This window comes from Microtus oregoni, unplaced genomic scaffold (assembly GCF_018167655.1).
Source record: "Microtus oregoni isolate MIOR12 unplaced genomic scaffold, Mior012 000079F_ref0000094, whole genome shotgun sequence".
Classification (NCBI taxonomy): Eukaryota; Metazoa; Chordata; class Mammalia; order Rodentia; family Cricetidae; genus Microtus; species Microtus oregoni.
Genome location: NW_024544537.1, coordinates 5,187,689 through 5,215,350, shown reverse-complemented (window position 1 = coordinate 5,215,350; position 27,662 = coordinate 5,187,689). Strand labels below are relative to the sequence as shown.

Here is a 27,662-nt window from a genome sequence, read left to right as displayed (position 1 = left end):
CATACCCATTCCTACACACAAAATATAAGAGCCATTAGTTTGATGATGGTATTGTGTGAGGGGTGGGGAGAATGTGAGGTGCATTCTTCAGGTCATTATCTTCATTTTTGACTTTCTCATTAAGTTACTGAAAGGGTAAATGATCTGGAAAAATGCTTGGTCAATGATCTAGTGAATATATTGTGTGTATTGTGTGTGTGTGTGTGTGTGTGTGTGTGTGTGTTGAGGCAAGATGGAGAGAAAAAAATATGAATCTGTCCACCAATCACGCCGAATTCGACAATTAAAAAACCAGAAATTCAATTTCAAGGCTTGTACAGTTCTCACAAATTGATTTAAAGCACGAATCCACTCCTTAAGAACCAAGACAATGGCCTTTGAAGAGTCCTTATGTCAGTTTCCTGAAAAATCTATGTAAATGCATTAATTACCCATTCAGGAATGATATACCCACTCCTTCCTGCCTTAAGCCCTGTAGTGGAGCTTACTGAAGAACAAGGAAAGTTAACACCAAGGTAAGGTTTCAGATCTAGCTGAACACAGCTCTAAGTACATTAGGGATTTTAGACAAATTACAACAGACTAAACAGCAGAGATGCCAATAGGACTTGCTTTTCATTTTTGTGAAATCTCTCATTTCCATTTTATCTCCCACTTGCCCTTCAGAGGAAGAGCAAAGGCTGCAGTCAGCTTGAAAACTGACTTAATAAGGTGCTGGAAGGTGGGGATAGAAGGGTGGCTCCTGGACTCGTTCCGGGTTTGGAGAGTGTAAAGAATTTCCAGTTACTTTTCTTCTTCCATAACATCGTTACCGATGGCTGGGCAGTGGGCATACTGCCGCTGAATGGAGACCTATCTTTTCTCCAAAGGCCACAGGCTAGGAAGCCTAGGAATCCACATCAGATGTCTTCTAGGAAAAAAGAAGAAGAAGAAAAAAAAACTAAACAAAACGTTCAATACCTGTTCCATACGAAAAAGAAAGCCACGTGACCTGGAGACATCCCCATGGAGGGACCCCAGAGCAAACGTGGTAGGGCTGGCAGCAGAGAATTGCTATTCACAGTGGCCACCAGGCTAGCCTTGAGAAGGGCGGGACTCCAGACGCCAGAAACCAGAGCCATTCCACTCTGCAGACCCGCCGCCTCCCTTGCAAGGCGCCGCCTCTTGCAGCCTGGGGCGGGGCTGAGGCGGAGCCAGTCTGGCCGCGCCTGGGAGGAGCAGGCGCGGGCGCGGGCACAGGCAGAGCGCTGCGTGAAGGTCCACTGTGCAGTTGCCGTTGTTGCGGCTGCTAACGACTTCCTTTGGTTCAGCCTTCCCCACTCAGTCCCGCAGGCTTCTCGGAGTGTGGAACAGAGTCCCGAGGGTCGAGTCCCCAGCGCCAGTGTACCAGCGTCTCTCTGGTCCAGAGTTCCTGCTTCGGGCTCTTTGGACCCTCCTGGTGTCCTAGACTGCACCGGGGAGAGCGGCAGCGGCGCCAGGGTATGGCTTCGGCGGGCAGCGGCATGGAAGAGGTGCGCGTGTCGGTGCTGACCCCGCTCAAGCTGGTCGGGCTCGTGTGCATCTTTCTGGCGCTGTGTCTGGACCTGGGAGCTGTACTGAGCCCAGCCTGGGTCACGGCGGACCACCAGTACTACCTGTCCCTATGGGAGTCCTGCCGGAAGCCCGCCAACCTGGACATCTGGCACTGCGAGTCCACGCTCGGCAGCGGTGAGGCCCCCGCGCCGCGCCCCTGCTGCCCAGGGCTCTTCTGTTGCCTCCACCTCTCTAGTCCACCCCTCCCCTCCCTTTCCCTCCCCTTCTGTACTCCCCTTTCCCTTCTCTCCCCTCCCCTACACTAAGACCCTCGGGCCCCAGGAAGCCCCTGCATGTTCCCCTCATCCGAAGGAGTCCGGGTCGCCAACACTCAGAAGACCTCCCACGCCCTCTCCTTTTTCTTTGCCAGTCTCTCCGGCTTTGGAGTAACACGTATGCTATTTTGGGCAATTGTTATCATTGAAGGCGAGAACCATGTGGCTGTGAAAAAAGATGCGACGCCTTCCACACCCCCGTTAAAAAAGAAACAGACAAAACGCCCCAAATTCAAGATGTGTGGGTTCTCCACTCTGTTCCCCTCCTTTCCCAATCCTCTGTCTAAGAGCAATTTGCCTAAGTTTTCCTCTCGGCCCACATTTCTCTCTGTTCTGTTTCACTTTATCTGTTTTTTTTTTTTCTGAATGAATTTTCACTTTTTTTTACCCCCTCCCCTTCCTTTAAATTTTGGGGAATGATACCGACAGTCTGGAGAGACTGATGAATTTTGTCTCCTTTTTTGGTGATACCGTTGTTGCTTTTGAGTTTCCCTTCTTTCACTCCCACAGTAAGAACCTCCCCTCTCTTTCTGTCCCTTTCTCCATGAGCCAGTTGCAGTTGCCTGAAAAGTTGTGCTTTATTCAGCAAGCGGTGAAAATTGCACGAAGATGGGAAGAGAGGTAGAGTAGTCTGTAGACCTTGCGGCTACTAACTCGAAAGGAACTTTATGGCTTCTTTCCCTTCATGATCCTCCAATTTTGTTGTGCCCCCCCCCCCCCCCCGCCCCGCTCCCAGCATCCCAGTTACTCTCAGTAGGAATTTGCTAACTTCCAGTTTCTTACTGCAAACTATGCCATCTCGAATTCTGATTCTTCAGCTGCTGGTGTGTGCAGAGATTAAGGAGGGTGTATTAAAGGAAGGTTCTGCTGATGCTTTCCTATGCTGGTGTGCGCGCTCACGCATGCGCGTGTGCACGCGCGCGCGCTCACACACACACACACACACACACACACACACACACACACGCTGACCAGAGAAACTCATTAAATTTATTTTTGACAGTTTCATATTTTCTCTGAGATTATTTATACAGCTTTACTGAAAACGTTTCCAAGTTCCAATGAAGTTGAAATAGCACAAAAGCCACCCCCCCCGCCGACTTTCTTTGTCTTTCGTTTTTTGTTATAAGAGAGATTAGTTCACTTGGTTAAATTCCTTGCAGAAATTTAATTTTGTGTTTACAAAGGCTTTTTTTTTGCAGTTACCTCAGAATTCTTATTGAAGGGTTTCTTTGTTGATTGATTCATAGTAAAGGGGCCTGGCTGGCAGCAGGAGGTCAACACTTAGGTCTTTTAATTCTTTCGGGATTAGTTGTTTACAACTAAAGATGAAATAAATCGGTAAAATGCCTTTCTTTGGTAACCAGGGGATGCAAATAAACTTTGGAAAAAATATTTTTTCTTTTCCACCTTCAATAGAAATGGAAATTTATGTAGGAATGCCAGCTTCAGCAAGTCTCCTTAGCAACGTGAATCTTTTGCCCCCTTCTCTCTGTCTCCTGAAATAATAGCCCTCTGACTGCACAAAGACTTTTCAGATAGGTTGGAGAAACCAGCTTCAGCTCCCATTTGCTCTTCAGGCTGTTATCCTTTTCTCTTGGCCTGGAATGTGGAGAATGGAGTGAAAGCAGCTCCAGTTTGTTTGCTAATCTTTCCTTAATTGCCTTCATACCCATTGATTTCAGCTACAAAGAAATCTGTAGCTGGACAAGAAAGAGAAAAGAAAAGAAAAGAAAAGAAAAGAAAAGAAAAGAAAAGAAAGAAAGAAAGAAAGAGAAGAGAAAAGAAAGAAAGAAAAGACTTAAGCTGGACAAAGAAATAAGGAGGCATAAGCTTAATGCAAATATGGTCTCCATAGCACTGTGAAAAGGGAATATCAAAGGCAGGGACACTTTCTGATCCCCCCCTGCCCCGCCCGCCCCCTCTTTTATTCTGTCTTCATGCCTTTCAATTTGGGTTTCTGAAATCCGCTTTAGCTTCATTTTGCTTTTAAAAAACAGTCTTGTGTCCCCTTAAAAATAACAAGATAGTTTACAAGCAGAGATGGTTTTGTTAGAAGTTATGTGGAACAAGTTCTTGACTGTGTTGTAGTAGAAAAGTTGTGAAGGGAAGAGGCTGAAATACAGAAAATTGCTGTTCCTTCTTAGAAAATGTGCTCTTAAAGATGTTACATGGTCTTTAAACTTCTGTGTACCAGGGCTTTGAGACAAATCGGGACGCTAGGATTGGCCCAGGAATGTTGTTCTTGCCTGTTCCAAAGCCAGGCTGCTTATTCAGTCTGTTTGCTGTGCCTAGTAGCAGAAAGATAGAAGGAAAATGTCTGTCAGAATATGTTAAGGGATCCACTTCATTCTCTCTAGAAATACTTTGGGGAAAACAACCAAGGATAGTTTTACTGAAAGTTCTTCCCCAGGATCATCGGGGCTTAATTCAAAGTCTTTGTCTTAATTTGAATTAAAGCTGCCTTGAAGAGGCAAAGTTTTATTTCAAGAAAGAAAATTTCAGGAATGTTTTTCTTCTGAGGACAGCATTTCCTACTTAGGTACAGTTTCTACTGAAACTTTCCCCTAAGTTGTTATTCTAAAATTGCATTCAATTTTGTTACCAAATATGCTTTGTTTGTTGTTTCTAACCAGTTTTATGCTTTTAAGCCAGAGCAGAGCCATTCCTCTTGTGTCCTGGTATATTGAAGGTTGCGTCAGCAGTTCTTGTATGAACCAGTAATCTGGTTGTCACTCAGCCAGAATGCTTTCCTCTGGAGCCTCAATTCGAGATGTGGGGGGGAGTACTGGCATTCATCTTTACTTGTAATTTTTCTAGGAAGACAAAGGAGAAAACTGCGAATTAGTTGTCATAGGTAGTAGGGTTGGGGAACTTTGGAATATGCAGTAATCACAAGACTTCAGTCTATAGAATTCTTTTCCCAAGTAGTTTCTGTATAGTCTTTTAATAAATTTTCAGTGTTATTCAAAGTGTTCATAATGTTTGAACCACTGTTTCCTGTTTAGTTTGGCAATTCCCCCCTCCCCCCAAGAATATAGTAGTTAGAGTTTCACAACCATAGCAATTGCAAGAGACTAAAGAACACAGGTTCCCTAAACTCCGCATTACAAAGCTTTCTAATTTTAGTATGATTTTATGCTTCTTTTTAAAGCAATTAATTTGTAGCTATTTCCTGTGAAGCAAATGGCTTTTTACTGTCTGAATTTTCACTCAGCAAAAAGAGAGGGCATATAGGTGCCTAATAAACATTTTAACTGACAGTAATTTGGAACTGTAACAAGGGTATGTTCGTCTATTTTTTTTTATCAGCAAAACACTTGATTAAATAGTACCCTTTTCAAGGAACATTATTAACATCATTGGTGCACCGCCCTAAGAATAGCTGCATTTGTAACATGAGTCATTGGTAGTTTTGAAATGGCAGGGCACTCTGTGCTAAAACAGGTGAATATTATTTTCAGTTGACAGAAGGTTCGTTTAAGAGTGTGTACATATAGCCCTTGTTTTTTGCTCTACTATAAAATTTTCTTTTAAAAGGAATTTATAAGAAAAGCTATCTTTGGTGAAGTTTAAGATAAATGGAACTGCCTGAACACCTTCAATTCTTCGAAAATCTAACAGTGACATGGATTCCGAGTTCAGATCCATGTCACCTGTGCATATTTTGAGACTACAACTTAAATTGGAAATGGAATTTCATCAGGACCTGGACATCACAATGGGATGTGGTCCAGAAAGGTTTAGGTATTCCTAGAGAAAGCTTAACATGTTTACAGATAGCTACCTGTGTAGTCACTAAAAGTGTACTCTCTTCCAGCTTCTTTTAAAAGAACACCACCAGGACAAATGCACTAATAGATGGAATGGTGCCAGTACTAGTTAGCACCCAACTTTTTTTTTTTTTAACTAATAAACCAAAGAAAACCCAGGCTGCATTAAACCAAGATCTGAATGATGACTTCTTCCTTTTAATGTCTTCTTGAATTTCAAATTCTCCAAAGGATATCTTAATTTGTGGTCAGATGAAATTCTTCTTTTCCTCATATTCATAGAGATATTAAAATCCCCAGGGATTTCCTTAGTGGAGTCTTTTAGCAGCAAAGGGTTTTGATAAGAGTGTTAAAAGTAGTGTTTTCATAAAAGGCCGGCATTGTAAAGCAGAAAAAAAAAACACAACATAACTAATAAAACAAAAACATTTCTGAAACAAAATAGCGTACCCCTTGACAATAAATACACTTTAGGATTTTGTTTATTCCTGTTTATTCATAATACAGTTTAGAGACCTAAGATACAACCAGTATTATATGATCTATTAATGAAAATGGTTGTAGATATTTCAAATTAAGTCTCCAAAATAAGCTTTTGTATGAACTATGCTAAGTTATACCATAATCTTGTGGTAGGACAAAATACTGTTACAAAGACTACATGAAACTTTAGCTTCCTGCTGACCTGAACTTGTCCACTCACCAATTATGCAAGTACATAAAATATACTTAACCTTGTGAGATGCATATAATGAAGATTAAATAATGAAACATTGTTTTCTTTCATATTATATCTTTAGAAAAGCAAACTCAAAGTGAAATTTTTCAGTAGAAGGAATTATTCTTTTTAAGTAGTGAAAGATCTTGCATTGGATAATGAAGTAATTGTTTTCATATCAGATTTAAATATTGTTATGTTATTTAGCACTTAGTAAAGCCAACTGTAGGTTGGAGAACTTTTATCTCAGTAACTAATATTTTTTTAGGACTGTTAAAGCCTGGATACCTACCTTTCTTGTTCCCAGTGTCACAATATGAGTATGCAATGTTATTGAGAGTACTATGGCCTTTATAAGTTTACCAGGTTTGTGATAGCGATGAACATTTGCTCAATTTATTAATTACTGGAATCTAACAACACCAAAAATTTATGCTATGGAACACTGAAGGCCAGAAATGCAGATAGTACACAATGAGCCTAACGTCACTCCTCCAGATAATTGTGGTCATAGCTGAGTATGACTTTCGTGGTCAGGGACTGGAATATTGGGACAGTATGATCCTTTTCTAAATGCATTTACTCAAAGGTTTGGCACTTCAGTGGGAATGATCAGAAGGCTTTTCTTGGCCGAAACACTGTCCAGTGTATTTGTAGGTAGTCCTTTTAGCATAGTGTCTCAAGATAATTAGAATAGTTACAACTGAATAAGAATTTGAAGAGAGCTATCTTCTCTGTGAACTAGCTAGGACATCTTACAGCTCTCATATTACATTCTATTGGTTACGCAGAGTGACATGGCCAGCTCAGATTTAAGAACAGAGTTGGATTACACCTCTCAATGAAACATCCCATCTGGTACAGTCTAGCTGCACATATATAAAATCTTTATTGCCTCTGAAGAACAAAGAGAACCTCACAACGTAGCTTTTGTACTTGATTTTTCTAATCAATATGTAAATAATTCCTAGCTGTGATAAATACTCCATTTAGCAAATACATGGCTTTAATGATTGGTCACTTATAAAAAAAATATAAATTATTCTTCGTGGGAAGAAATGAGCATAAGAAGATATTTACAAATATGAGTGGGTAGATAGATAGACACATAGAGAGTTCACATAACCAAGATTGAAATTCATTATGGTTTAAATATTTCATGTCAAAGGCACTGACAGATAAATCTATCACTCTTTTCAAATTATTAGATCTCTTGAAGTTAGAAAAGAATACTCTTTTGCTCTTAAATTTATATGGGAATGGGAAAACTAGTAAATCCCCAATTTTCTGTTCTATTTGAATATTTGCCACACAAACCCTTATTTATAAAATACATGCATGTACAAGAATGAAGGATATTTGCAGTTTCTCAAAAGAACCAGGAAAACATTTTAGGTTTTCTCTCTCTCTTTAGCTCTTTCTCTCTCTCTTAACTGTTGTAAAGTTTAAGGTAATAATTTAAGGAGTTGTTTCAGTATAATGCCACAAACTTTGCTTTGTTTGTTTAAGGTGTTTCTTTTGTTAGAAAAATATGATGTAAAAAAATAGAAGATGAAATCTCCCAAATTCCATATTATTTGTATGAAAATAGGCACTGAACCTAAAATTCAAATTTTAATAAGAGATTTTTTTTAATGTTATGTTTAAGACTTCTAAACCAATATGCACCAAAGCATTGCCGTAGTCTATTATGAATGAAACTTGGAGTCTATTCCTAAACTACCATGTTGCGGAGAGATAAAAGTGACTTCCATTTTGTTAACCTTCTCACAAAGCCGCAGCTACTTTACTTCATTGACAGTGATTCACTAACAAGAAGTACATTTGATCTTGATCTAAATTTATACGGTAAGTCTGTGTGCTCGGTCCTGTGCTAGGTAGGGAGAATAAAGGAAGGGAAGAAATAAGTGATATGATTTAAGACAACGGAATAAGTTTACAGCATCCTGAAAATGAAGCAGTAGTTCTCTTTCCCTAGAGGAGTGGAAGAAGGAAAGAGCTGTCCGAGGGATTAGCACACCTGTGTTATTCTCTCATATTTACTAGGACGTTATTTAATGTGGGTGGCTATTTGAAGATCTTCCTTCTACTCTTTCAGTTTTATTAGAGAGATGGCCACCCATTTCAACTCCCGCTTGTGGGTTTTCAGCTTTCTACTTTTCTCAAATAAACCCAGGTATTTTAATCACAATTTTGGCTATTTAATTTTATTTTTTTTTTAAGAACAGAAAAGAAACAGCCTTCAGTTAATCAAACCCAACACATCTTTGTACAAATAAACATTAGTAGTTATTATTGAGAAGTAACAATGCTTGATAACTACTGGCATTATCAAATGCAAGTGAAAGTTTCCTCATATAGCACAAGAAGACATAGCAGTCATTTGGTATGATGTTGGCTTTCTGTGTAAGTGCTAAAACAAGCTTTAATACCAAGGATCTTTGCTAAGCACTGTATATAACAGTTTTATTTGAGAGGAAACACCATATGTTATAGTACTTAGATTTTAAATTACATTTCCACTAAGTTTTCTAATTCACAACTATGTGAAAGAGCCAAGAGATTCCTTTGTTTAAAAAGGGGGCGTCATTTTTCTAAAACTAGAAGAAAGTGGCAAGTGTTTGAACAAAATTGTTGTGATTGAACATCAGTAATTCACGTTCCGTGGAGAATTTTTCCTTTAAATATATCACCTTGGTAATATTAATTCCTAATGATAGAAAGGAATTTACAACAATGAGGTAGTTTTCCAAGTTATCAACATGATTAAATAAAATTAGCCAGAACTAGTTGCTGTTTGATAAGACTGAGTTAATGTGCTCATATTATTTAGGTAGATCATGGAAAATCTGGAGAAAATTTATAGGGAGTGAGGTAAAAATCACCTTTTTAGGTGATATGAGTTACTTTCACATAAGTTATGGGTTTCATTTTAGTTAATAAAATTTCTTCTAGGGGGGATTAAAGATGAAAATACAAGTGGCTGCCAGACAAATTTGATTGTGATCATACAAGCTTGTAAAAATGTATATTTTAATTTCTAATGAGAATTATAGAAAAGGAAGAATAATCCATTAGTACATTAATACATAACTTTAATATAAAACATATAATACATTTAGAGAAATACTACTAATCCAAATAATGAAACTTGAATTTTAAAATAAAAACACATTTTATTGCTTTTATGGTATCGAATTTTGTGAATGAAGTAACAATTTTGGGTTCAAAGATTTGTGCATAATAGAACAAGTCTCAGCATGGGTTTGGAGACCAGTTGAGGAGGAAAGCTTTAGACACTGCTGTTTTTAAGGCTCTGACTTTGACTCAAAGTAGACAATATATCCTCATTAAGATTTTTCTTTCCTGGAAATCATTAATGAATTTTGACTATGAATTTCCCTAGGAGAAAACAGTTTTCCAGCTAGGCAATTGTAACATAGGCTATAGAATTTTCATAATGTACTGGCAACTTTTGGCCAGTCTCACATATTACATTGTTAAAAATATGTCAGCACAATTCTATAGAATACTAACATATTTATAGAGAGTGGAGACTCATGCTGGTGAGTAAAAATACCTTGAAAGAGGACTCAAATTTAGTTCCTGACCTGTATGTTAGTATTGAAGTTAGTGCTATAATACAGGGCCTTCCTGTTTTTTTTTTTTCCTGTTACTGTGGAAGGAAATACTTTGTGCATGTACATTTTTGTTTGTTTACTTTTACTTTTGATTCTGTTAGGAAAAGTACATAGTCATCTTAGGCTGTGACTTCCCTAAGTTCAGCTCCAGAGCTCTAGTACATTCCTTTGTCACTTTTGTTCATGTGCCATAGGCCATTGATTTTCAACAGGACTGGTTTTTATGTTCACTGTTCCACTTCAGTATCACATCATCATTTACAGAATGTTTAAAATAAAACAAAATAATCTCAAATTTTTGTACTGCATCTTACTCAGTAGCATGAGGCAATTAAACCAAAGAGTGAAGATTAATATAAAGATTAACTGATAGTGAAAGCATAACACACATGACATTTTTGTGTAAAAAAAATAAAATGCCCGAAAATAACAAATGTTATATTTTAATATGCCTTACACACATTGAATGTGGGGTAGCACATTTTTGTGGAATATAAACTTTAACTAAAACAGCACTAAGGTAGCAATAAATATTTTAATCACATTTTAGTGTATTACTCAGAAATTGCTCAGGGTTTTTTTATACATTTGTGATAAATCCAATTTTTAGACTGACTGAAAAATAAATGTTATAAACACAAGCCTGGTAATTTAATGATATATATATATATCTTAATTACTTTTTGAAAAAAAAATTCTCCATTTCATAGTGTTGTTTAGTAAGAGGAAAGGGAAATGTTAACAATTTGTCCATGACTTAAAGATCACCTATTAGCCATGTTGCCCTAAGTCTTAAATCTCTTCTATGTAGAGACACTGAGCAGAAGCCCTGTTCTTAGCTACAAAGGCCTAAACATACCCCTGAAAAGCATACTGAACCTCCTTGATTATATTTCTTATTCCTAAGCACTGTTTTAGTTTGTAAATTGAGTATTAACTGGGCAGTAATGTAAAGTTTAGGTCCTGGACAACCAATCTGAATGAATCTTTCCATGTGGATATACAAAAACTAAATTTAAACTTGGCATTCGCTATTAGGAATACAGTCTTGGTATTCAATTTCAAACCCCAGCTTGTGGCCAGGACAGTGAGAGTCATGAATTGTTTCTAGTCTCTCTTGGAAAATAAAACAGTTTTTTCTGTTTGACGAATAACTCTGGTTGCCTATCAAGGGGAAGAAGAGTGACAATATCACAGAAAAACTGTGTTCACTCTCCTTGTTGACTTTGAGTATAGAGAGATATTTTTCATTAGCCGTATAGCCAGCACTAAAAATAAATATAGGACATTTAGTAGAAAACCCATACCTGCTTCTGTTCATCTGCTTTTAATGCATTTCCTGTCTTGTAAGATATTCCTTCCTTAATTTCTAATTCCTTTTAATAACTTATTTTCCCATTTCTACTACTGAATTTTTATGTTGTATATGAAAGAGAATATCAGTGTTTGAGAAAATGCACCTTTACGTGAAATTAGGATTTGCTTTGTTTTTTTTTTTTTTTTTTTGCAAATTTAGATGAGTATCACTTGGAATTCCACATTTATCCCATTGACATTATTATGTGATTTCAGTTGTTTGATTAGCCTTTGCCTAGAAAAAAATGCTTAATATTTGAAAATGGGATAGAACATTGTCTAGGACAGGGTGAACACCAGCCTATCCCCTCCTTTTTTAGATTTAATGTTTTTAATTTTGTGTGTATGTGTGCACACACATTTTTGTAGTCAGTATGCTTGTGGAGTCAGTTGTACTTTTCCACCAGATGTGTTCCAGGCATTGAACTCAGTTCCTCAGGCCTGGTAGTATGTGTCTTTACTTGCTGAGCTGTATGATTATCCCACCAAAATCATTTTTGTTAAATATTATTATCAGCATTTGTTCATTTACTTACTGTCTATGGCTCTGTCCATACTATATCATAGTTAAATTGGTACAAATATGACAATATGTATTATGTATTCACTTTTTTTTTCAGAAAATTTGCTGAGTTTTTTTTTTCTCAGTCTGTCTTTATAAAATACAAGTAAATGTATGACTTGGTTATTTGAGGATATTAAAGGTAGGCAATATTGGCTAAGATTATTAATTGTCTTGTTTTAGGTTGAAAGTAAAAATAGAGAAAACTGCTGTTTTATGCTTATTTGGTTGCATGGAATAGCGTATCATGAAAATCAATCTATTCTAGCTTTGTATTGATATTTTTAAAGGAGGTGACTAATTAGTTGTACCTTTATTCAAAGAAAACTAAGACTTCTTTTAAAATAATAATTGTTTTTTAAAAGTAGCATTCCAACTAAAATTATTTAAGTAAAGCTGCTTAAATGCTAGATGTTTCACTGATTTGTAAATGCACAGATGAATTTTACTCTTTTGTTCTTTTTCTATTAATTGCTTTAGTGTAGTTATACTGATATTTTTTAATTAAGAAATTTCAAGTTAATGTTTCCAGTGTCAAATAATATACTATGCATAAACTTTTTCAAAGTACTCTAGAGGTTTCCAAGTACAAGCATTGTTTTGTCTTTTTAATTCAAAGCTACATGCTGTTAGGGAATAAAAATGCCATAATATGGCTATCCTTTTAACTTTTAGTTGAAAGCCAGATAACACTTTTTGTTTGAAGTTATATGGCTTTGTTACAAATAGATGCATTAAAAACGCTCTCTACTTTCTTGTGATGTTTCTTTCATGTTTATATTTTAAGATGTTATGGATCTGTTTTGTGTATTTGTTTTCTGATTGCTGTGCAGTTTCTAGTTGAAAGCCAGTGAAACATGAAGAAATTATTTGGAGGCAAGGATGTAGAAAAGGGTGTTCAAGTATAAATACAAAAGGAACATCTTAAGGTTTCTCTACCAGCCCTTTATCTTCAGCACAAGAAGCTTTTTAGACAGATAATTTCAGAGGAAATCATCAAACTATCATAGATTTTGGACTTTGAGTAGATTGCATTGCAGTTTAACAATAGATTAAAATTTCTTTGCATTTCCTGTGCAAACAGTAAACTGAGGTGCAGAATAATTCTGGAAATTTCCTTCAAATTACCACCACTGTAGTATGCTAATCCTGTATTATCCCATATGTGATGCTTCCTGACCTATGTGTAGTTTATAATAAATTCCTCTTCCTTTTTTCTTGCCTGGAAAATGAAACGTCTTTCTTTCATACCATTGCTACATCCTAACAAGAAATGACAAATTATCATCAATGAGGTTTAGGTTTTACTGAATCCAAGGCATTCCATGTGGCTTTACTTGTTCTTGATTGAAGAAAGGGGCTGAACAATCATTTAGAGTCTAGTCTAACTCCCTGACATTCCTTAGTTTAGAAACCATTTTGGTGATGATTACTAAAGCAGTCAGAAATACATGAAATGAAATAAATAATCCACCAACAAAACTTCCTGATATAAATTAACTAAAGGATAGTTTTATTAGTGAGGGAAGGCAAACAAAAATTTGGAGTTTTAATGAGGCTAAGGAAGGCTTTCTAAGATGCAAAGGAAATTAAAAATTGTGTTGTATTATCACACATAATAATGAAATGATCTTCACAGGCTTAAAAGAAAGACACAAAATAGTTCATATCATGAACAGACCAAACTAAATTGGTTATGGTGCTTGATCTCATCAATAGCCCAAGTAGTAGGATAGTTATTGACTGGAAAAGGCGTAAGGGGGTAGTTACTTGCTGATGAAAATATCTAAAATGTATAACTGAGTGATGGTTATATACTTAGCCTTATTTTTCCCTAGTTAAGATTTGTGAACTTTATAGTTCAATAAAAATTTAAATTTTAATATTGAAAATAAGTAGGTCATAGAGAGGGATGCTCCATTTAACATTAGTAGAGCGCCTGTAAGAAGTGTGGCAAAACTCTGTCCTAAAAACTCTGCTGAGCTTAGCAGAGGAACCATTTCCGAATAAGAACATTAATATTAATTTTTGTTCCAAAACATTTCAAACCCCAAAGATGCTTAGCATGCAGTAAAATCACTTCCATTGAGCCGCATTAAAGTGAAGGGTACTGAACAGAGGTCTTTTGATTCTCTGCAGCTTTATTTCAATGCTTTTGTTTTTACTTTCCAGATTGGCAGATTGCTACTCTGGCTTTACTCCTGGGCGGTGCTGCCATCATTCTCATTGCATTCCTGGTGGGCTTGATTTCGATCTGCGTGGGATCTCGAAGGCGTTTCTACAGACCTGTTGCTGTTATGCTTTTTGCAGCAGGTAAATAGATTAATTACATTCAAACCAGCATTAAAGATTCATGAACCTTTCTACCATTCTCCCTTCTCGTGCATCAGCATGTGTTTGCAACTTACAAAAAAAAAAAATTGAGAGGCATTTGTTATATTTTAAGGTAAATTGGCTGAAGGATTATCATATTATCAGTTTTCAGCATGTTAAGCATTTCACAGAACAGTGGCAACTTCTAAACGTCTGGCTAAAGCGTGAATAAATAAAACGTCTTAGGCTGGATATATAGCTCAGTAGTAGAATGCTTGCTTAGCATGCCTTTAAGCTCTAGGACCTAGAGTTTAGGTTCAATTCACACCACTGCAAAAATAAAAACCCCAAATCCAAAAAAACCTCCACAGGGCTGCTATTGCCTTAGAAATTGTAGCAGATGTATTTATCAAGTCTGCTTTTTTTTTTTGTCCTTTGTTTTTATTTTAAGCATCCATTCTCCCCCTACCCTGACCTCTAGCCTCCTTTGTGATCTTAGGACAATGGCAATATATTAAAATAGTCTCATGAAACAAGGAAAGGGAATTTTCAAAAAGTGTATTCTTAAAAGCATGCATGTTTTGAAAAATATAGAAAAATCATGTCAGTTAATGTGAACCATCAAAGAAGTTAATTATATGAGGGCAGTGGATGTCTATTAATTTGACAGCTATTATTCTGTGAAGTGCATTTTAAATCGAAATATCAAACATGGTAAACAAAAGACCAACAGCTGTGTTTTAAAAAAATGTGTTGTGGGTGGGCTTTGTGGACTGTTACAAGCCCAGTTCATTAAATGATGTGAGTTTTGATTTTCAGTTATAAGAATATCATTGAATATATTACTCATTTTGACTCTTAACTGAAATATTCTTGTAGTATCTTCAATTTTCCCTGTCAGTCATATCTGATTTGAAGTCTAAAAAATAAGCCCCTGTGACTGTCAATAATGAAGATACTGACAGAACCATCTATGCTGTTAGATGGAGTTTTAAAAGCTGTTTAAAATTGGAATAGATCAAATTTCTCAGGATTTAAAAGGTAGTGTGATCTAAAACTACAAAACCCAAAGTGTTCTACTGCCCCCTGCTGCTTGTGTTCATTTTATAACAAGATTGATCAGAAAGTAGGCATAAAGTCCAAACCAGGCAGTGGTGGCACAAGCCTTTAATCCCAAACTCAGGTAGGCAAATACCTGAGTTTGAGGCCAGTCTGGTCTATAGAGCGAGGTCCAGTACAACCAGAGCTACACAAGAAACCTTGTCTCAAACAGACCAAAAAGAAACAGAGAGAGAGAGAGAGAGGAGAGAGAGAAGAAAAGAAAATTCAAAGCTGAACAGAAATCTAGAAATATGTTTAATTTACTTAAATGACATACCCAAGATCAAGTAATGACTGCATACCTGGGACTAGAAAAAAATGAATCTTAAGCAAGTGGTTCATTGATTCATGACTTCCTCGCGCATCCATTTAGCTATTTCTGGGATGTCTTTTATGGACTAAACATTGTATTAAAAATTGCTAAAAAACTAGTCAAAGTATCTTCACAAAACATTTTAGCAGACTACAAAGCATTACCAGAGAATATATTTGGAAATGTTTATAATACCACAGTATTATTATATTATTGATGCCATGTCTAATGAAAGCCTAAATTTGGAATGCTACAGTACCAATAAAAAACAACTTTGATATACATATTTTCTAACTTATTTCTTGGTTCATTGGTTTATCATTTTTTTTATTTTCTCTGTTTTAGAATAAAAAATAATGTAGACCCTTTAACCGAAGTGTGAGTTTGTCTTTGAAGCTAAGATTTAAGAACATAACAATGAATAATTAGTTTAATTCTTTTTGATAAGCTGTACCCCCATGATATGAGAAGTTTTAAAACTAGAATTCTTACAAGCCACTTTGAGAATAGTAGACATTTCTTATTAGTGGCATAGAGATATTCCATTTAGCCTTTGATTCACTGCATGATGGCAAGTGAACTGTAAAGAAGTCCCTTGCTGGCACCATCTAGATGTTTGTTGAAAACAACTCAGAGTTTCCTTTTTCTGCTTAAAAACATATTTTTCCAAACATAAATACATTGATGAAAATAAGTACTGATTATAATACATATATTGGTAATAGGTTTGGCCAGAATAAAGTTTTTAATTTGGCTTTAACTATCACATAGTAATGAATGATAAAAAAAAAATGAAAGGAAAGCCTATAGCAAGATACATATAGTTTTACTCCATGCACTGAGGCCTAGAATGAACATTATACTCACTGCTATAATTTAAAATGTACATGTCCTCAGATTTAATTATGCTCTTTTCTTTTTGGCATTGATTATGGAAACTTGCTTTGAAATAAGCATTAGTTTAATGTTGACTTTTCATACATACAAACAAGACTAAACATATTGTTTATTTGTAAAATACCACAGAAATGAATTATATCATTACATTCGGTTGATTTTTGAAAAGAGTGTTCATTGCCCATAGTAATCAATTATTAACCTGGAGGTGGTGGCGGGGAGGAGGCAGAAATCTTAAATAAATAAATAAATAAATAAATAAATAAATAAATAAATGAGGTGTGCTCTAAAAAAAAGAAAGAAAAACTTAGAAAATCTACATAATTTAAACCAAATGTATTGAAGCAAATGGCTTTCCTGTTGCAGTCTATTTCATTCACTTTATAAATGCAAATCTTTATCTGATAGCATTTCTTTTTTTTTTGTTTGTATTGGCATTTGTGAAATAGTAATCATTTTTCTTAACAAAATGGTTTCCTATCCAAATATCAACAAGCCTTTTGTTACCAAGTAATGTCAATGTCTGTTCATATAGAGAATGAGTTTTCTCAAAAGAAAATTTCATTTTTCTTTTGCTGAGATGGGCAGTACCTGCATTGAAAACACATATACCACTTAAACTTATAAAAAACCGGACTCTCTAGTAAGGTGAGCATCCAAACTGCCTAGGCTCCCACAAAGCCAGTACATGCAGTAGGACCAAAAACCCAATGCCGGGGAAGAGACGGAAATCTTTAATAAATAAATAAATTTAAAAAAAAAAAAGGACTCTCTGAATATGGTGGACAATGAGGGCTGCTGAGAAGCCAAGGACAATGGCACTGGGTTTTGATCCTACTGCATGTACTGGCTTTGTGGGAGCCTAGCCGGTTTGGATCACAGCTTCCTAGACCTGGAAGGAGGGGGGAGGACCTTGGACTTCCCACAGGGCAGGGAACCCTGACTGCTTTTTGGACTGGAGAGGAAGGGGAAGGGAGTGCAGTATGGGGAGTGGGGGAGGGGGAGGGAAAAGGGAGGCATGGAGGAGGCAGAAATTTTTAATAAAAAAAAAAGAAAAAAAAAACATTCTATTCTATTCCTGGAACTCATAGATACTCAAGAAATAATCTTTAAATGACTGGCAAAAAATATCCAATTTTCCAACTACTGTATTGGAGAGCCAGGGTTTCAATTGAGAGCATCATTCTGACTTAAAAGACTAAGATTTCCAACTCATCTTACAGGTTAGCTATTACATCCAAAATAGGAGAGCAGAATAAGTCCTGATTTTGAACTTTTTTATCACCTGTATTACAGGTGGTTCTATCCTTTGAATGCAGTTTCAGGAATAATACTTAAGGGAAGTCAGAAGTTTGAAATGTCATAAAGACCACAAACTACTTGTACTACATGACACACATGAATTTTTTTTTTTAATTTGGCAAACACTTGTTTAAAGCTGGAAGCCTGATACTATGTTTCATGTCTGTAATCCCAGCACTTTGGAGGCAAATGTATGTGGATCAGAAGTTCAAGATCATTCTCTCCTGAGGAGACAGTCAAGACAGATTTGGCCTCCATAGAGTCCTAGACCAACTAATGCTTGCTACATAGAGAGACCTTATCTCAAATCTAAGCAACAAGATAACACAAAAGTAAAATACACAAAGAAATTAGTAGCTTTAAGTTCCTCTTGTATCTCTGCCACAAAATTTTTTATTGATAATTTTTAAAGGAATTAAATTCCAGATATTCTTCAAATTCTGAAATGTTTCACAACTTTCCAATTACAGTATCTGATGAAGGGCACAAAATACCACAATGTCCCATATATTTATATTATAGTCCATTGATTGGTAGTACGGTATAGCATGATGTCATTATCTTATGCTGCAAACTTTGTCTCAGCCTTTCAGAAATTTTTGTGAAGCAAGAAGGCATTTTTTTTACTATGTTATTGTAATAAATGGAGAACAACCTTTATTTGCCATTGTAGGTTTATATTTTTTCACAGATTTCTATTGTATTCAATTTTATCGGTGGTTCCAGAAATAATAACACAATTTAGAAGGATAATTTTTCTTCTTGCTACAACACAAAAGAAGTCTAAGCAAGCTTGCTCAAGAGAGTTTGCCAATGGACTCTTAATGGAGTCATATTCCAACTTGCCCTCTAACAGGAAATTATGTCATTACATTATACCCTGGAGGTTTAGAATTTGATGAATGAAACACATTGAAATGAACCTTTAAAACATCCTAGGTTAACACCTTATTCTAGGAACTGGCTGATTGGTTTATTTTTAATTAATTCAAGTTGGTTATTATTTCTCTACTCAAACTTCATTAGCAGCTGACTGTCACTTTGAAGGCAATTGAAAACTTTAACTGTGGTCTTCCGGGTTGAGACCTAACCAGGAACTGATGCATGATGATTTTGTATTGGATTTTGTTTGTTTATTTGGTTTGATTTTTACCCTCTTTGCTGAACCAAGACCACAGCATTGGCATCTTCCTTATTCTATAGGCACATTTCTCATCAGAAATTTAACACTGCCTGTTCCTTGGTCATTTTTCTTCCTGCTATGTTGACCTGTACCTCCATTCATGGTTCACATCTATGCTCTTATCACCTTCCCAGAAGAATCTGATTCCTTTGTGAATCTAAAAATGAGCTACCATCTCTTTTTTGGACCTTCTTGGATCTTAGTAATACTTGCTATTATAGTCAAGGTATATTGATTGGTTTATTGATGACTTGTTGGTTTTTGTGGCATAACATTGCTGTCTAGCCCAGTCTGGACTCTAGTAAATGATTCTCCTACCTCAGTCTCTCCAGTGCTGACTGCAATCATAGTCATGCCACATTTTTATTTGGTATGCATTTACTGATGGACTGCCTATACATGAGAACAGCAGCTTTATTTCTGTTGTTAGCAATAATGCCTTAAACTGTATAACTGAGATACATTTAAATATTTATTGAATGGATTAATTTATCAGATAAATTGATATATTTTTGTAATTTATTTTTCTATTTTAATCATATCCTGTATATTGCAGTCATGATTTAGTGATGAGAATATAGAAATCTAAGAGGATAAGCCTTTAAAAGGGGGAGAAAACCTTGCTCAGTAACTAAAATTTGCTCTTGTGCATGGGTGGCAGTCATTTTTTCATTAGTTTTATGGCATTTATAAGAGATTTCCTTTTCTTTCACTAATGCAAAGAGCCCACCATTTTTTTTAATAGCTATTGCACTGTGGTTAGAAATACATGAAGTAAAGTTATATAATTCTGCTATTGGCAGAGGTTTAACTATTATCTAAAACTTTAAACCAGAAAGAAAGTGTAGTTTCTGTGTCCAGTGTCAAGAGACTCTCCTTTTCATCTACTCTCAGTAGTAAGGTGGAAGAATAGCAAGCAGATGCAAGCCCAGATTAGCATTGAGCTACAAGGCTACCACATTCGCAATTCTATATTAATTCAAATAGTCTTTTCTATACTGATCATTATTAAAGAAACTTAGGATTTTGAGGAACCATATGATTCTTTATCAGTTTTATGCCAAAGCTAGATGATTGCCATGTAGACTTGCAAGGAGAGTTGATCATATTGGTAATGTGACGCTTTCTGGATGCTGAGAATAAGTGAGGGTAGATTTCAAAGTCTGAAATTCTTTTGTTCTTTTTAAGGTTAAGAAAATATCAAAACTAGCTAGGCAGTGGTAGCACATGTCATTAATCCCAGCACTCTGGTGGCAGAGGCAGGCAAATCTCTGTGAGTTTGAGGCCAGCCTGGTCTAGGTCTACAAGAGCTAGTTCCAGGACAGGCTCCAATGCTTCTGCAAAACTCTGTCTCAAAAACCAAAAAAAAAAAAAAAAAAAAAAAAAAAAATCAAAACTATATGCATAATACACACACACACACACACACACACACACACACACACACACAAATACCTATCATGCAACCAACACAAAGTATGTTGTGTTTAACTGTTTATATTTTTGTTGCTAAAATTCTGGAATTTAGAGTATTTTTAATAGGACCTAAAGAGTAATCACTTTTAAAAAAATTGTTTCATATGTCAGGGCTATCTTTATTTTTTTCAAGTGTCCAGAAAAAAAATACATTGATCATTAGGATATTGTGTTTTTTTTTTTTTGTAACTATAGCTCTGCCGTTATGATGTGGCCAGTGTATAACTGAATGAGCATGACTGTTTGAATTAATTTTAAGCCCATTTTATGTATATCTCTACCTAGATTTTAAGGAAAAATCACCTTTCTTGAGTGTTAAAGCATTCAAGGTAGGCGAATATGGCAAATTTAGCCCCATACATTCTAATTAAATTAATTTAATTTAAATTAAATAGAAATTGTGTAGTAGTTATTCCAAAAGGAAGTTATAAATTTTAAATGGGTGACTTCGTCTCCTGTGTAATCCAGTGTAGTGACTTTCATATAATAATACCCATAGGATATATGGCCCTTTAATTTTAGGTAGTTAAAATAAGCCTTCCCCTTCCTTCCCTTCCTGTTTAATTGTTTTGTTTTATATTAATAAACATGACTCATCACAATTCTCCTTCATTCCTGAGTTAGAACCAAGAGCTATCTAAAAACTAATATTTAAGTTTTGTTTCTGTTATAGTAGTCTTCTTGGCCTTGTTTTTTCTGGATCATTATTCCTTTTTCCTTCACTGACTTAATTTTTTTTAAATCCAATGGGAAATATATATGAAAATATGTGTAAGATCTTGTATAAGGGGTATAATTAGTTACAGCTTCCTGACAAAGATGACTTTTCAGTCTCTTTTAAAGATGAGAAGTGTAGACTTGGTGAGAGGGAAAGGTTGAATGAAAATAGTTTCTAATTAGATAAATAGAAGCAAAAACATCACAATGATTCTTCCTGGAACATTGGGCTGAATCAGATGGTTATGAACAAAGGTATAGTTAAAATTTCTGTTGCAACGAATAATCACTAAAAAATGTTGAATTTTTCAGTTCCTTAACTATAAAAAATAGTGAGGGTTTAAGTCTGCGTTGATGCCACTGTTGCTAGCTCTTTATGGATTTTGTATGAAGCAGTTTAGTATAAATAGTGACGCTGACTGTCTTTAGTGATAATTGTACATGCGTTTGCAAAGCAAGTATCAGTACTTTGTATATTCATGAATTATTATGTTTTACTAATTTCATTAATTGCTAATAACAATTCACCAGTTATTAACAGAACAATTATTACAGTATTGTCAGAGTAGCTAAACAAAAAAATTAAGTAAATAAATAAATATAAAAGAATAAAAGAAAATGTTGTTGATATTTTAAAAGATGACATTTACAATTATTAATGCTTTAAATTTTGGTCTTTATACTTATTTTATTAAAAATTAGCTTTTGAATTTATATTTATATGCCTATGCTGATTTATTTGCTTTAAATAACTTCATAATTTTGTTTGATTTTTCTTTTTTCAGTTGTTCTGCAGGTCTGCAGCCTGGTTCTTTACCCAATCAAGTTTATTGAGACTGTGAGCTTGAAAGTTTACCACGAGTTCAACTGGGGCTATGGCCTGGCTTGGGGGGCAACTATATTTTCATTTGGGGGTGCCATCCTTTATTGCCTGAACCCTAAAAACTATGAAGACTACTACTAAACCAAGTCTCAGCACACACACACACACATACACACACACACACACACACACACACACACACACACCACAAAGAGAGAAACTGACCAACAAAAACGATTTATGTCATCATCTTTTTTAACAATATTTTCTAAAACACTCATGGAGCATTAAGCAGTTTGCACAGTTGATTTAATATCCTTTCCCTTTTGGCTGTCAACATCATAACCAGCTTTTATATCCATTTTAGAGAACTGCACAAATTAAGAGAGCTGATTAGATGTAGGCACATGCTGCAAACTACCAATATGCTCATGCCATTTTTCTTGACAAGTGAAGGGTTTGTATGACAGCAACCATTGTGAGAAGCTAGATGGAAGGAAAATTGCCATAGTCTCTTATTGCCTGCAGGGGAGCATCTGGCATAAGCAACATTTAAAAGTTGCTTTGTTCTGACAAAGAGTCTACTGTTGGAGCCCCTATCACCTGTTTATAATGCACAGTGACTACATTGGCTATTGGTTACTTGCTTGAGTGAGATTTTAAAAGCAAAACTGTTTTGAGCATCATATGATAGTCAGATAATTCTATGTTTAAGCATGTTCTTCTTAATGGCAAGTTATAGTTACACAGTAAGGAGGCCAAAGTTTGGAGACATGCATTTTTAATTATGCAGACAGGAAATTGTGCCTCAGCCTCCTCTAAAATGAGGCAAAATGAGAGTATCTGCTTTCCCCGGGGGCAATCAGAAAGAAATGTACATGAGTTGCTTTTGTACCCTTTAAATTATTCACCAAAATTTGCAGCAAACAATTGTGCATATGTAACAAGCTTATTTTTCTAGACTGTGCGCCATTAGTATAAATGTTAATAAGCTGTTCATTATTCCTCCACATACATACCTATCATGCATATAATCAATACTTGCTCTAGTGAAGTCATTTGAACACTAACTTTGTGTGCATTAAGAAGCTTAGATCAACATTCAAAAGTTCATATACCTTAAAGCTTTGCTCTATGTTCTCTACTGAATCACTGGAAAGTGTTATAATTGCCTAAGAAGCAAAATTGAAATGCTGTTAATCTGAAATTTAATGATTGTTTCATAAAGCACTGCAGTTCAAAAGAAAGTAGGAATTAGGATGATCACTTTGTATAAAATTCATTAAAATACAAGGCTGCTATTTTTGCAAGTATTTTAAATGTCTTCATTTTAAAGAAAGCAATAGTGATAGAGTTATATAAATGTCTAAGTGTATCAGTAGGTGAGTTGAATTTATTTGGTTGTCACCTGGTCCTCTGAAGTTAACTGATGAGCTAACTGATTTGTGCACACAAGTATGATGAATTTATGTTAGGGAAATCATTCACTGACTGTTCCAAGGGAAGGAAATATTAACAATAGGAGAAAGTTTGCAATTAATTTCCTACTGCAAACTTTGTTCATTTTGTTTATTATACAAATCTGGATAATTTAAGTATAAACCTATTTTTATATAAAATATACAATTCTGATATTAAAGTTATAAATGATTATTTTTGTTAATGAAGACACTAAAACAAGTATGCTCTCATGTGACCCTCTTGAAGAAAGAAACATTGGGGAAAAAAAAACTTTAAAATGTACCTATTTGCTAAAATATAATCCAATCAGAGCAGGACCATGTCAAGAGTATTTAATAATTTGTTTTACCTCACAGAGCAGACTTCTGCTTTCAGCTTAAGAATGGTTGCCAAAAACATTTCCCTGCCCCCAAAGGATTTTACTGAAATGCCAAAACCAATTGTGAATTTTCTTTGGAATCACAAAGTAATTATGAATACATAACTCATTCTGGTTTTAGTAGTGATAAACAAAAGTTATTAAATTTATCTTACAGGTAAAACTTTATGAAAGTATATAATTTTATCAAGAATTGTAGGAAACTGAATGGAAAATCTCCAGAAGAGTATTAGTATTGTAGAATATTTTGAGATAGCTTTCTTAAAATCATAAAATCTGGTGTGGACTCTCTTATAAAGTTCTTTGCATATTGTCAGAACAGAATGAGGAATGTGATATTTGGATAGGGATTTCAGTTACTGCTCACAGTCTCTTGTGAGATGATCTCCTTATTCTTGAATTATGGAAGATCAGTACTGTGGTCCTCGCATCAATGAGGCTTGTTGGAGGCTACAGTGTGCAGGTGGACCAGTATCATATCTAGAGTGTCATTCTCTGTCCACCTGACAATCCAAAAGGTGACAGACTATGTTACAGGTTGAAGCACACAAATTTGTAGTCTATTGAGAAGTAGATTCCTTCTGTAATTGTAATGAACCCTATATCGTATTTTTACCACCACTAATATTTGGAACTTTTACATTGCTAACAAAACTTAGCAGAAAATTGTTGTTCCTCATCCAAAGCAGTATTGTGTCTATCAGAATAAATACAAGTGTCTATTTAAGCTATACTAGCCTCATGTCTTTGTAGCTTTAGGTTAGTTTGGTATTTTCTTAAGCAGAATTGTTAATCATGAACCCATGGTTTATCTTAGAGAGTTAATATACATAGAGAGATATCATAAAAGTACTCAGCAGGGCTAGTTATTCAGATTTCTTGCACAAGTATTTAGCTTTTTGTAAGGTAAACATGTAAATTTTAAAGACAAATATAGAGAGACTTATGTGTTTGAAATATAAATGTTATATATGGATTAGCATGTACCTGTATATTATTAAACATGCAGTGAACTGACTGGTAAGTGATTGTCTAATTGTATGGCTAGCAATGTAATTTATTCAGACTGTATTTTTGTACAGAGCAGCGCACACTAACCTATGCCTCTGTGTCCTCCTTAATGCCTAAAACTGTGCCTAGAAATTTCATCTGTCTTAAAGGAAATAAAATGTATCCCATTCTGTTTCTGATATTAGTTTCTCTCTTACTATTCTGTATTTATTATTTTTAAATATCTGACATGAGTACTACATAAATATGAATTTATGGTATTCTGTTTTTTTTTCTTAACAGTCATCTTGTGAAACCGTTATTTCATTCCAGTGATTCTTGTGTGTGTAGTCCCATGATCAGTTCTTCATTTCATGATTTTTGTAGTTGACCTGAAATTATCTATGTGAAAGAAATAAAAATAAAAGTGGATTCACTGATAATGCTTCATTCTATGTCTTTTCTTCTGTGTAAACCCTTTAGACAACATTTCTAAATTGCATATCTTCAGTTCATTTTCTACTTTAAAATATATAGAAAACTTACCATAATGTGACACACTTATAGTTTTATTCTCAAATCATTGACATGTCTTTGTTGTACAAAGCAAATGTTTTCATGGTGACAATTTTTTACAAGGACATCACTGTGACTGTATCTTCACATTTAATTTTCCTATATTATATCCCACCACCTCTTCCTAATGGGCTTTTTAAAACTTTTTTATATGATGGTGTGTGTGTGTGTGTGTGTGTGTGTGTGTGTGTGCGTGTTTATTTTTGCTGTTCTTTGCATGTGTGTTTCCTTTTTTCCTGTGCTATGGATAGATCCTGAGGCCCCTACACATGCTAGGCAAGCATGCTACCACCAAGTTACACTCGCAGCTTCAAAAATATTTTGAATTTTTTTTTACATAAATTCTCCTCTATGATCCCTCCTGTCTTCCCCAAGTGAGTCAGATGGAGAATCAGTGATAACATCAAGAAATATTGTCTTCTTGTTTTAAAATTGTTCTGTTAAAATGTACAGACAGTTTGTGAGGATTTGTGTAGGTTGCAGTGTTTGCAGGTTGTATTAAAATGTATTTTTGAAATCCTCTTCTAAAGAGGCACGCTCTATATTCAGTGTGGATTGGTAAATAAGCTTCTTCATATCTTATGAAAAAGTTAAAGATAAGAATCTACCAGTAACATTTTGCGTGTATGAATAGTATGCTTAGCAAGCAATTTCAATTACACATTAGGTAAATCCAATTGTATGCTTACCAGATAATTTACCAGAAGATAAAAGTAGAATCATTCAGTTGAGCAAACTTTCTTCAAAATGCCAGTTGGAATATAAATGTATTTGTCACAAAGACTACTTTTCAAGACTCATGAATCATCAAATTTGAAGAATTTTAGTTTTGCTGCTGAGAGAGCTAATGTAAAGTGTAATATCACAAACTAAAATACACATATTTAATAAATTTTATCTTTTTCTCAGTTTTTCTGTTTGAATGGTTTTCCTTTTTAGTGATAATAACATCACTTGTTTACTGTATTACATTTTCATTATGAATACTTACCAATTTCATAGAAAATTCTCATGAGAAAATCACCTTTATAAACATGTCTTGCCTAGTATTTATGCATGACCTAGTTTCTCTGAATTTGCAGACATGGAAACAGATTCATCGGATGTGACAAGAAAAATCCTTTAACTTCAGAGGTTTTATTGTAAACATAAAACAAGAAAGAAATTTTAATTTATTTTTTCATAATGGTCATGTAGCATGAGCAGTTAGCTTAATTGTCAAGCCTGTATTATTTCAACAATGTTCTATTTCTATAGTTTCAGTCCTTTTGTTTAGAAAATAAGATGATAGCAAAATTGCATTTCCTGAAAAGTCCCTTAATACATTATCAAATTTTCATGTTAGGACTTACTGTTAATATAGTTTCAGAAATGCAATGTCATCTGATAAAAAAAAAATGAAACTTTAAATAAAATTAGAATTTGGGACTTAGACATATTTTCACAGAGAGCTTCATTTATTTGAATGATTTAAATCCTGTGTCAAGTTATGGGACATTTTTGTAGCAATCTAAACTTAAATGACAGACTTAATATCCAAACTCAGCATAATGAAATGATATCAATTTTCTAATGTGAGCAAGTTGAGTATTGTTTAACTATGAGTAAATTTAACCCTAGGCAATGACGGTGTCCAATCTAGAGTGTAAGTTACACCCACATCCATCTAAAATTAGACTATGTACACACACTTGGAAAAAAATCTATTTTCATTGTAACAAACTAGGTGACTCACATTTATATTCCAGAAGTAGGTCCAAGGGTTCCAAAGTTTAGTTAAGAGAACAGTAGCTGAACTGTTCAAGTGGAAAGGATAATATGTAGTGTTTCTAAGCCAAGATTAACAACACACAAAGAATAGCCTTCTTTGTGAAACTAAGGCTGTTTTGAGTGGTTCACCAGAGAAACTCAGTTTTGGCAGGGAATTATTTCCAAGTTGAATGACTTCATAGAATGGCTATAAAAGAAGCTGGGAACAAGCACTGGAAAACCATGTCATCAAACCACTGGAGACCTGGAATACTTCAATCTGCATATGTCAAGCATTAATGAAGAGAGAGAGAGAGAGTGTGTGTGTGTGTGTGTGTGTGTGTTTGAGTGTTAGATGAATGAAAATGCATCAATTAGTATTACCCTATTTATGAGACACAACTATACACAGAGGCAAAAGTAAAACATTTCATGGATAAGATGCTGGTTCATTCTTTTACTTTCAGATTGCTTTGAATTTATTA

At 35.1% G+C, this 27,662-nt stretch overlaps 1 protein-coding gene across 1 annotated transcript; it reads left to right on the top strand.

Annotated features, from left to right (window-relative positions):
• The first annotated feature begins 1,242 nt into the window (after positions 1-1,242).
• On the top strand, positions 1,243-25,295 carry Tmem47 (transmembrane protein 47). The gene is made up of 3 exons (XM_041642839.1): positions 1,243-1,707; positions 14,070-14,210; positions 21,985-25,295. The coding sequence occupies exons 1-3, from the start codon at positions 1,482-1,484 to the stop codon at positions 22,161-22,163; spliced, it is 546 nt and encodes a 181-aa protein (XP_041498773.1). The 5' UTR covers positions 1,243-1,481; the 3' UTR covers positions 22,164-25,295.
• Positions 25,296-27,662: the final 2,367 nt, after the last annotated feature.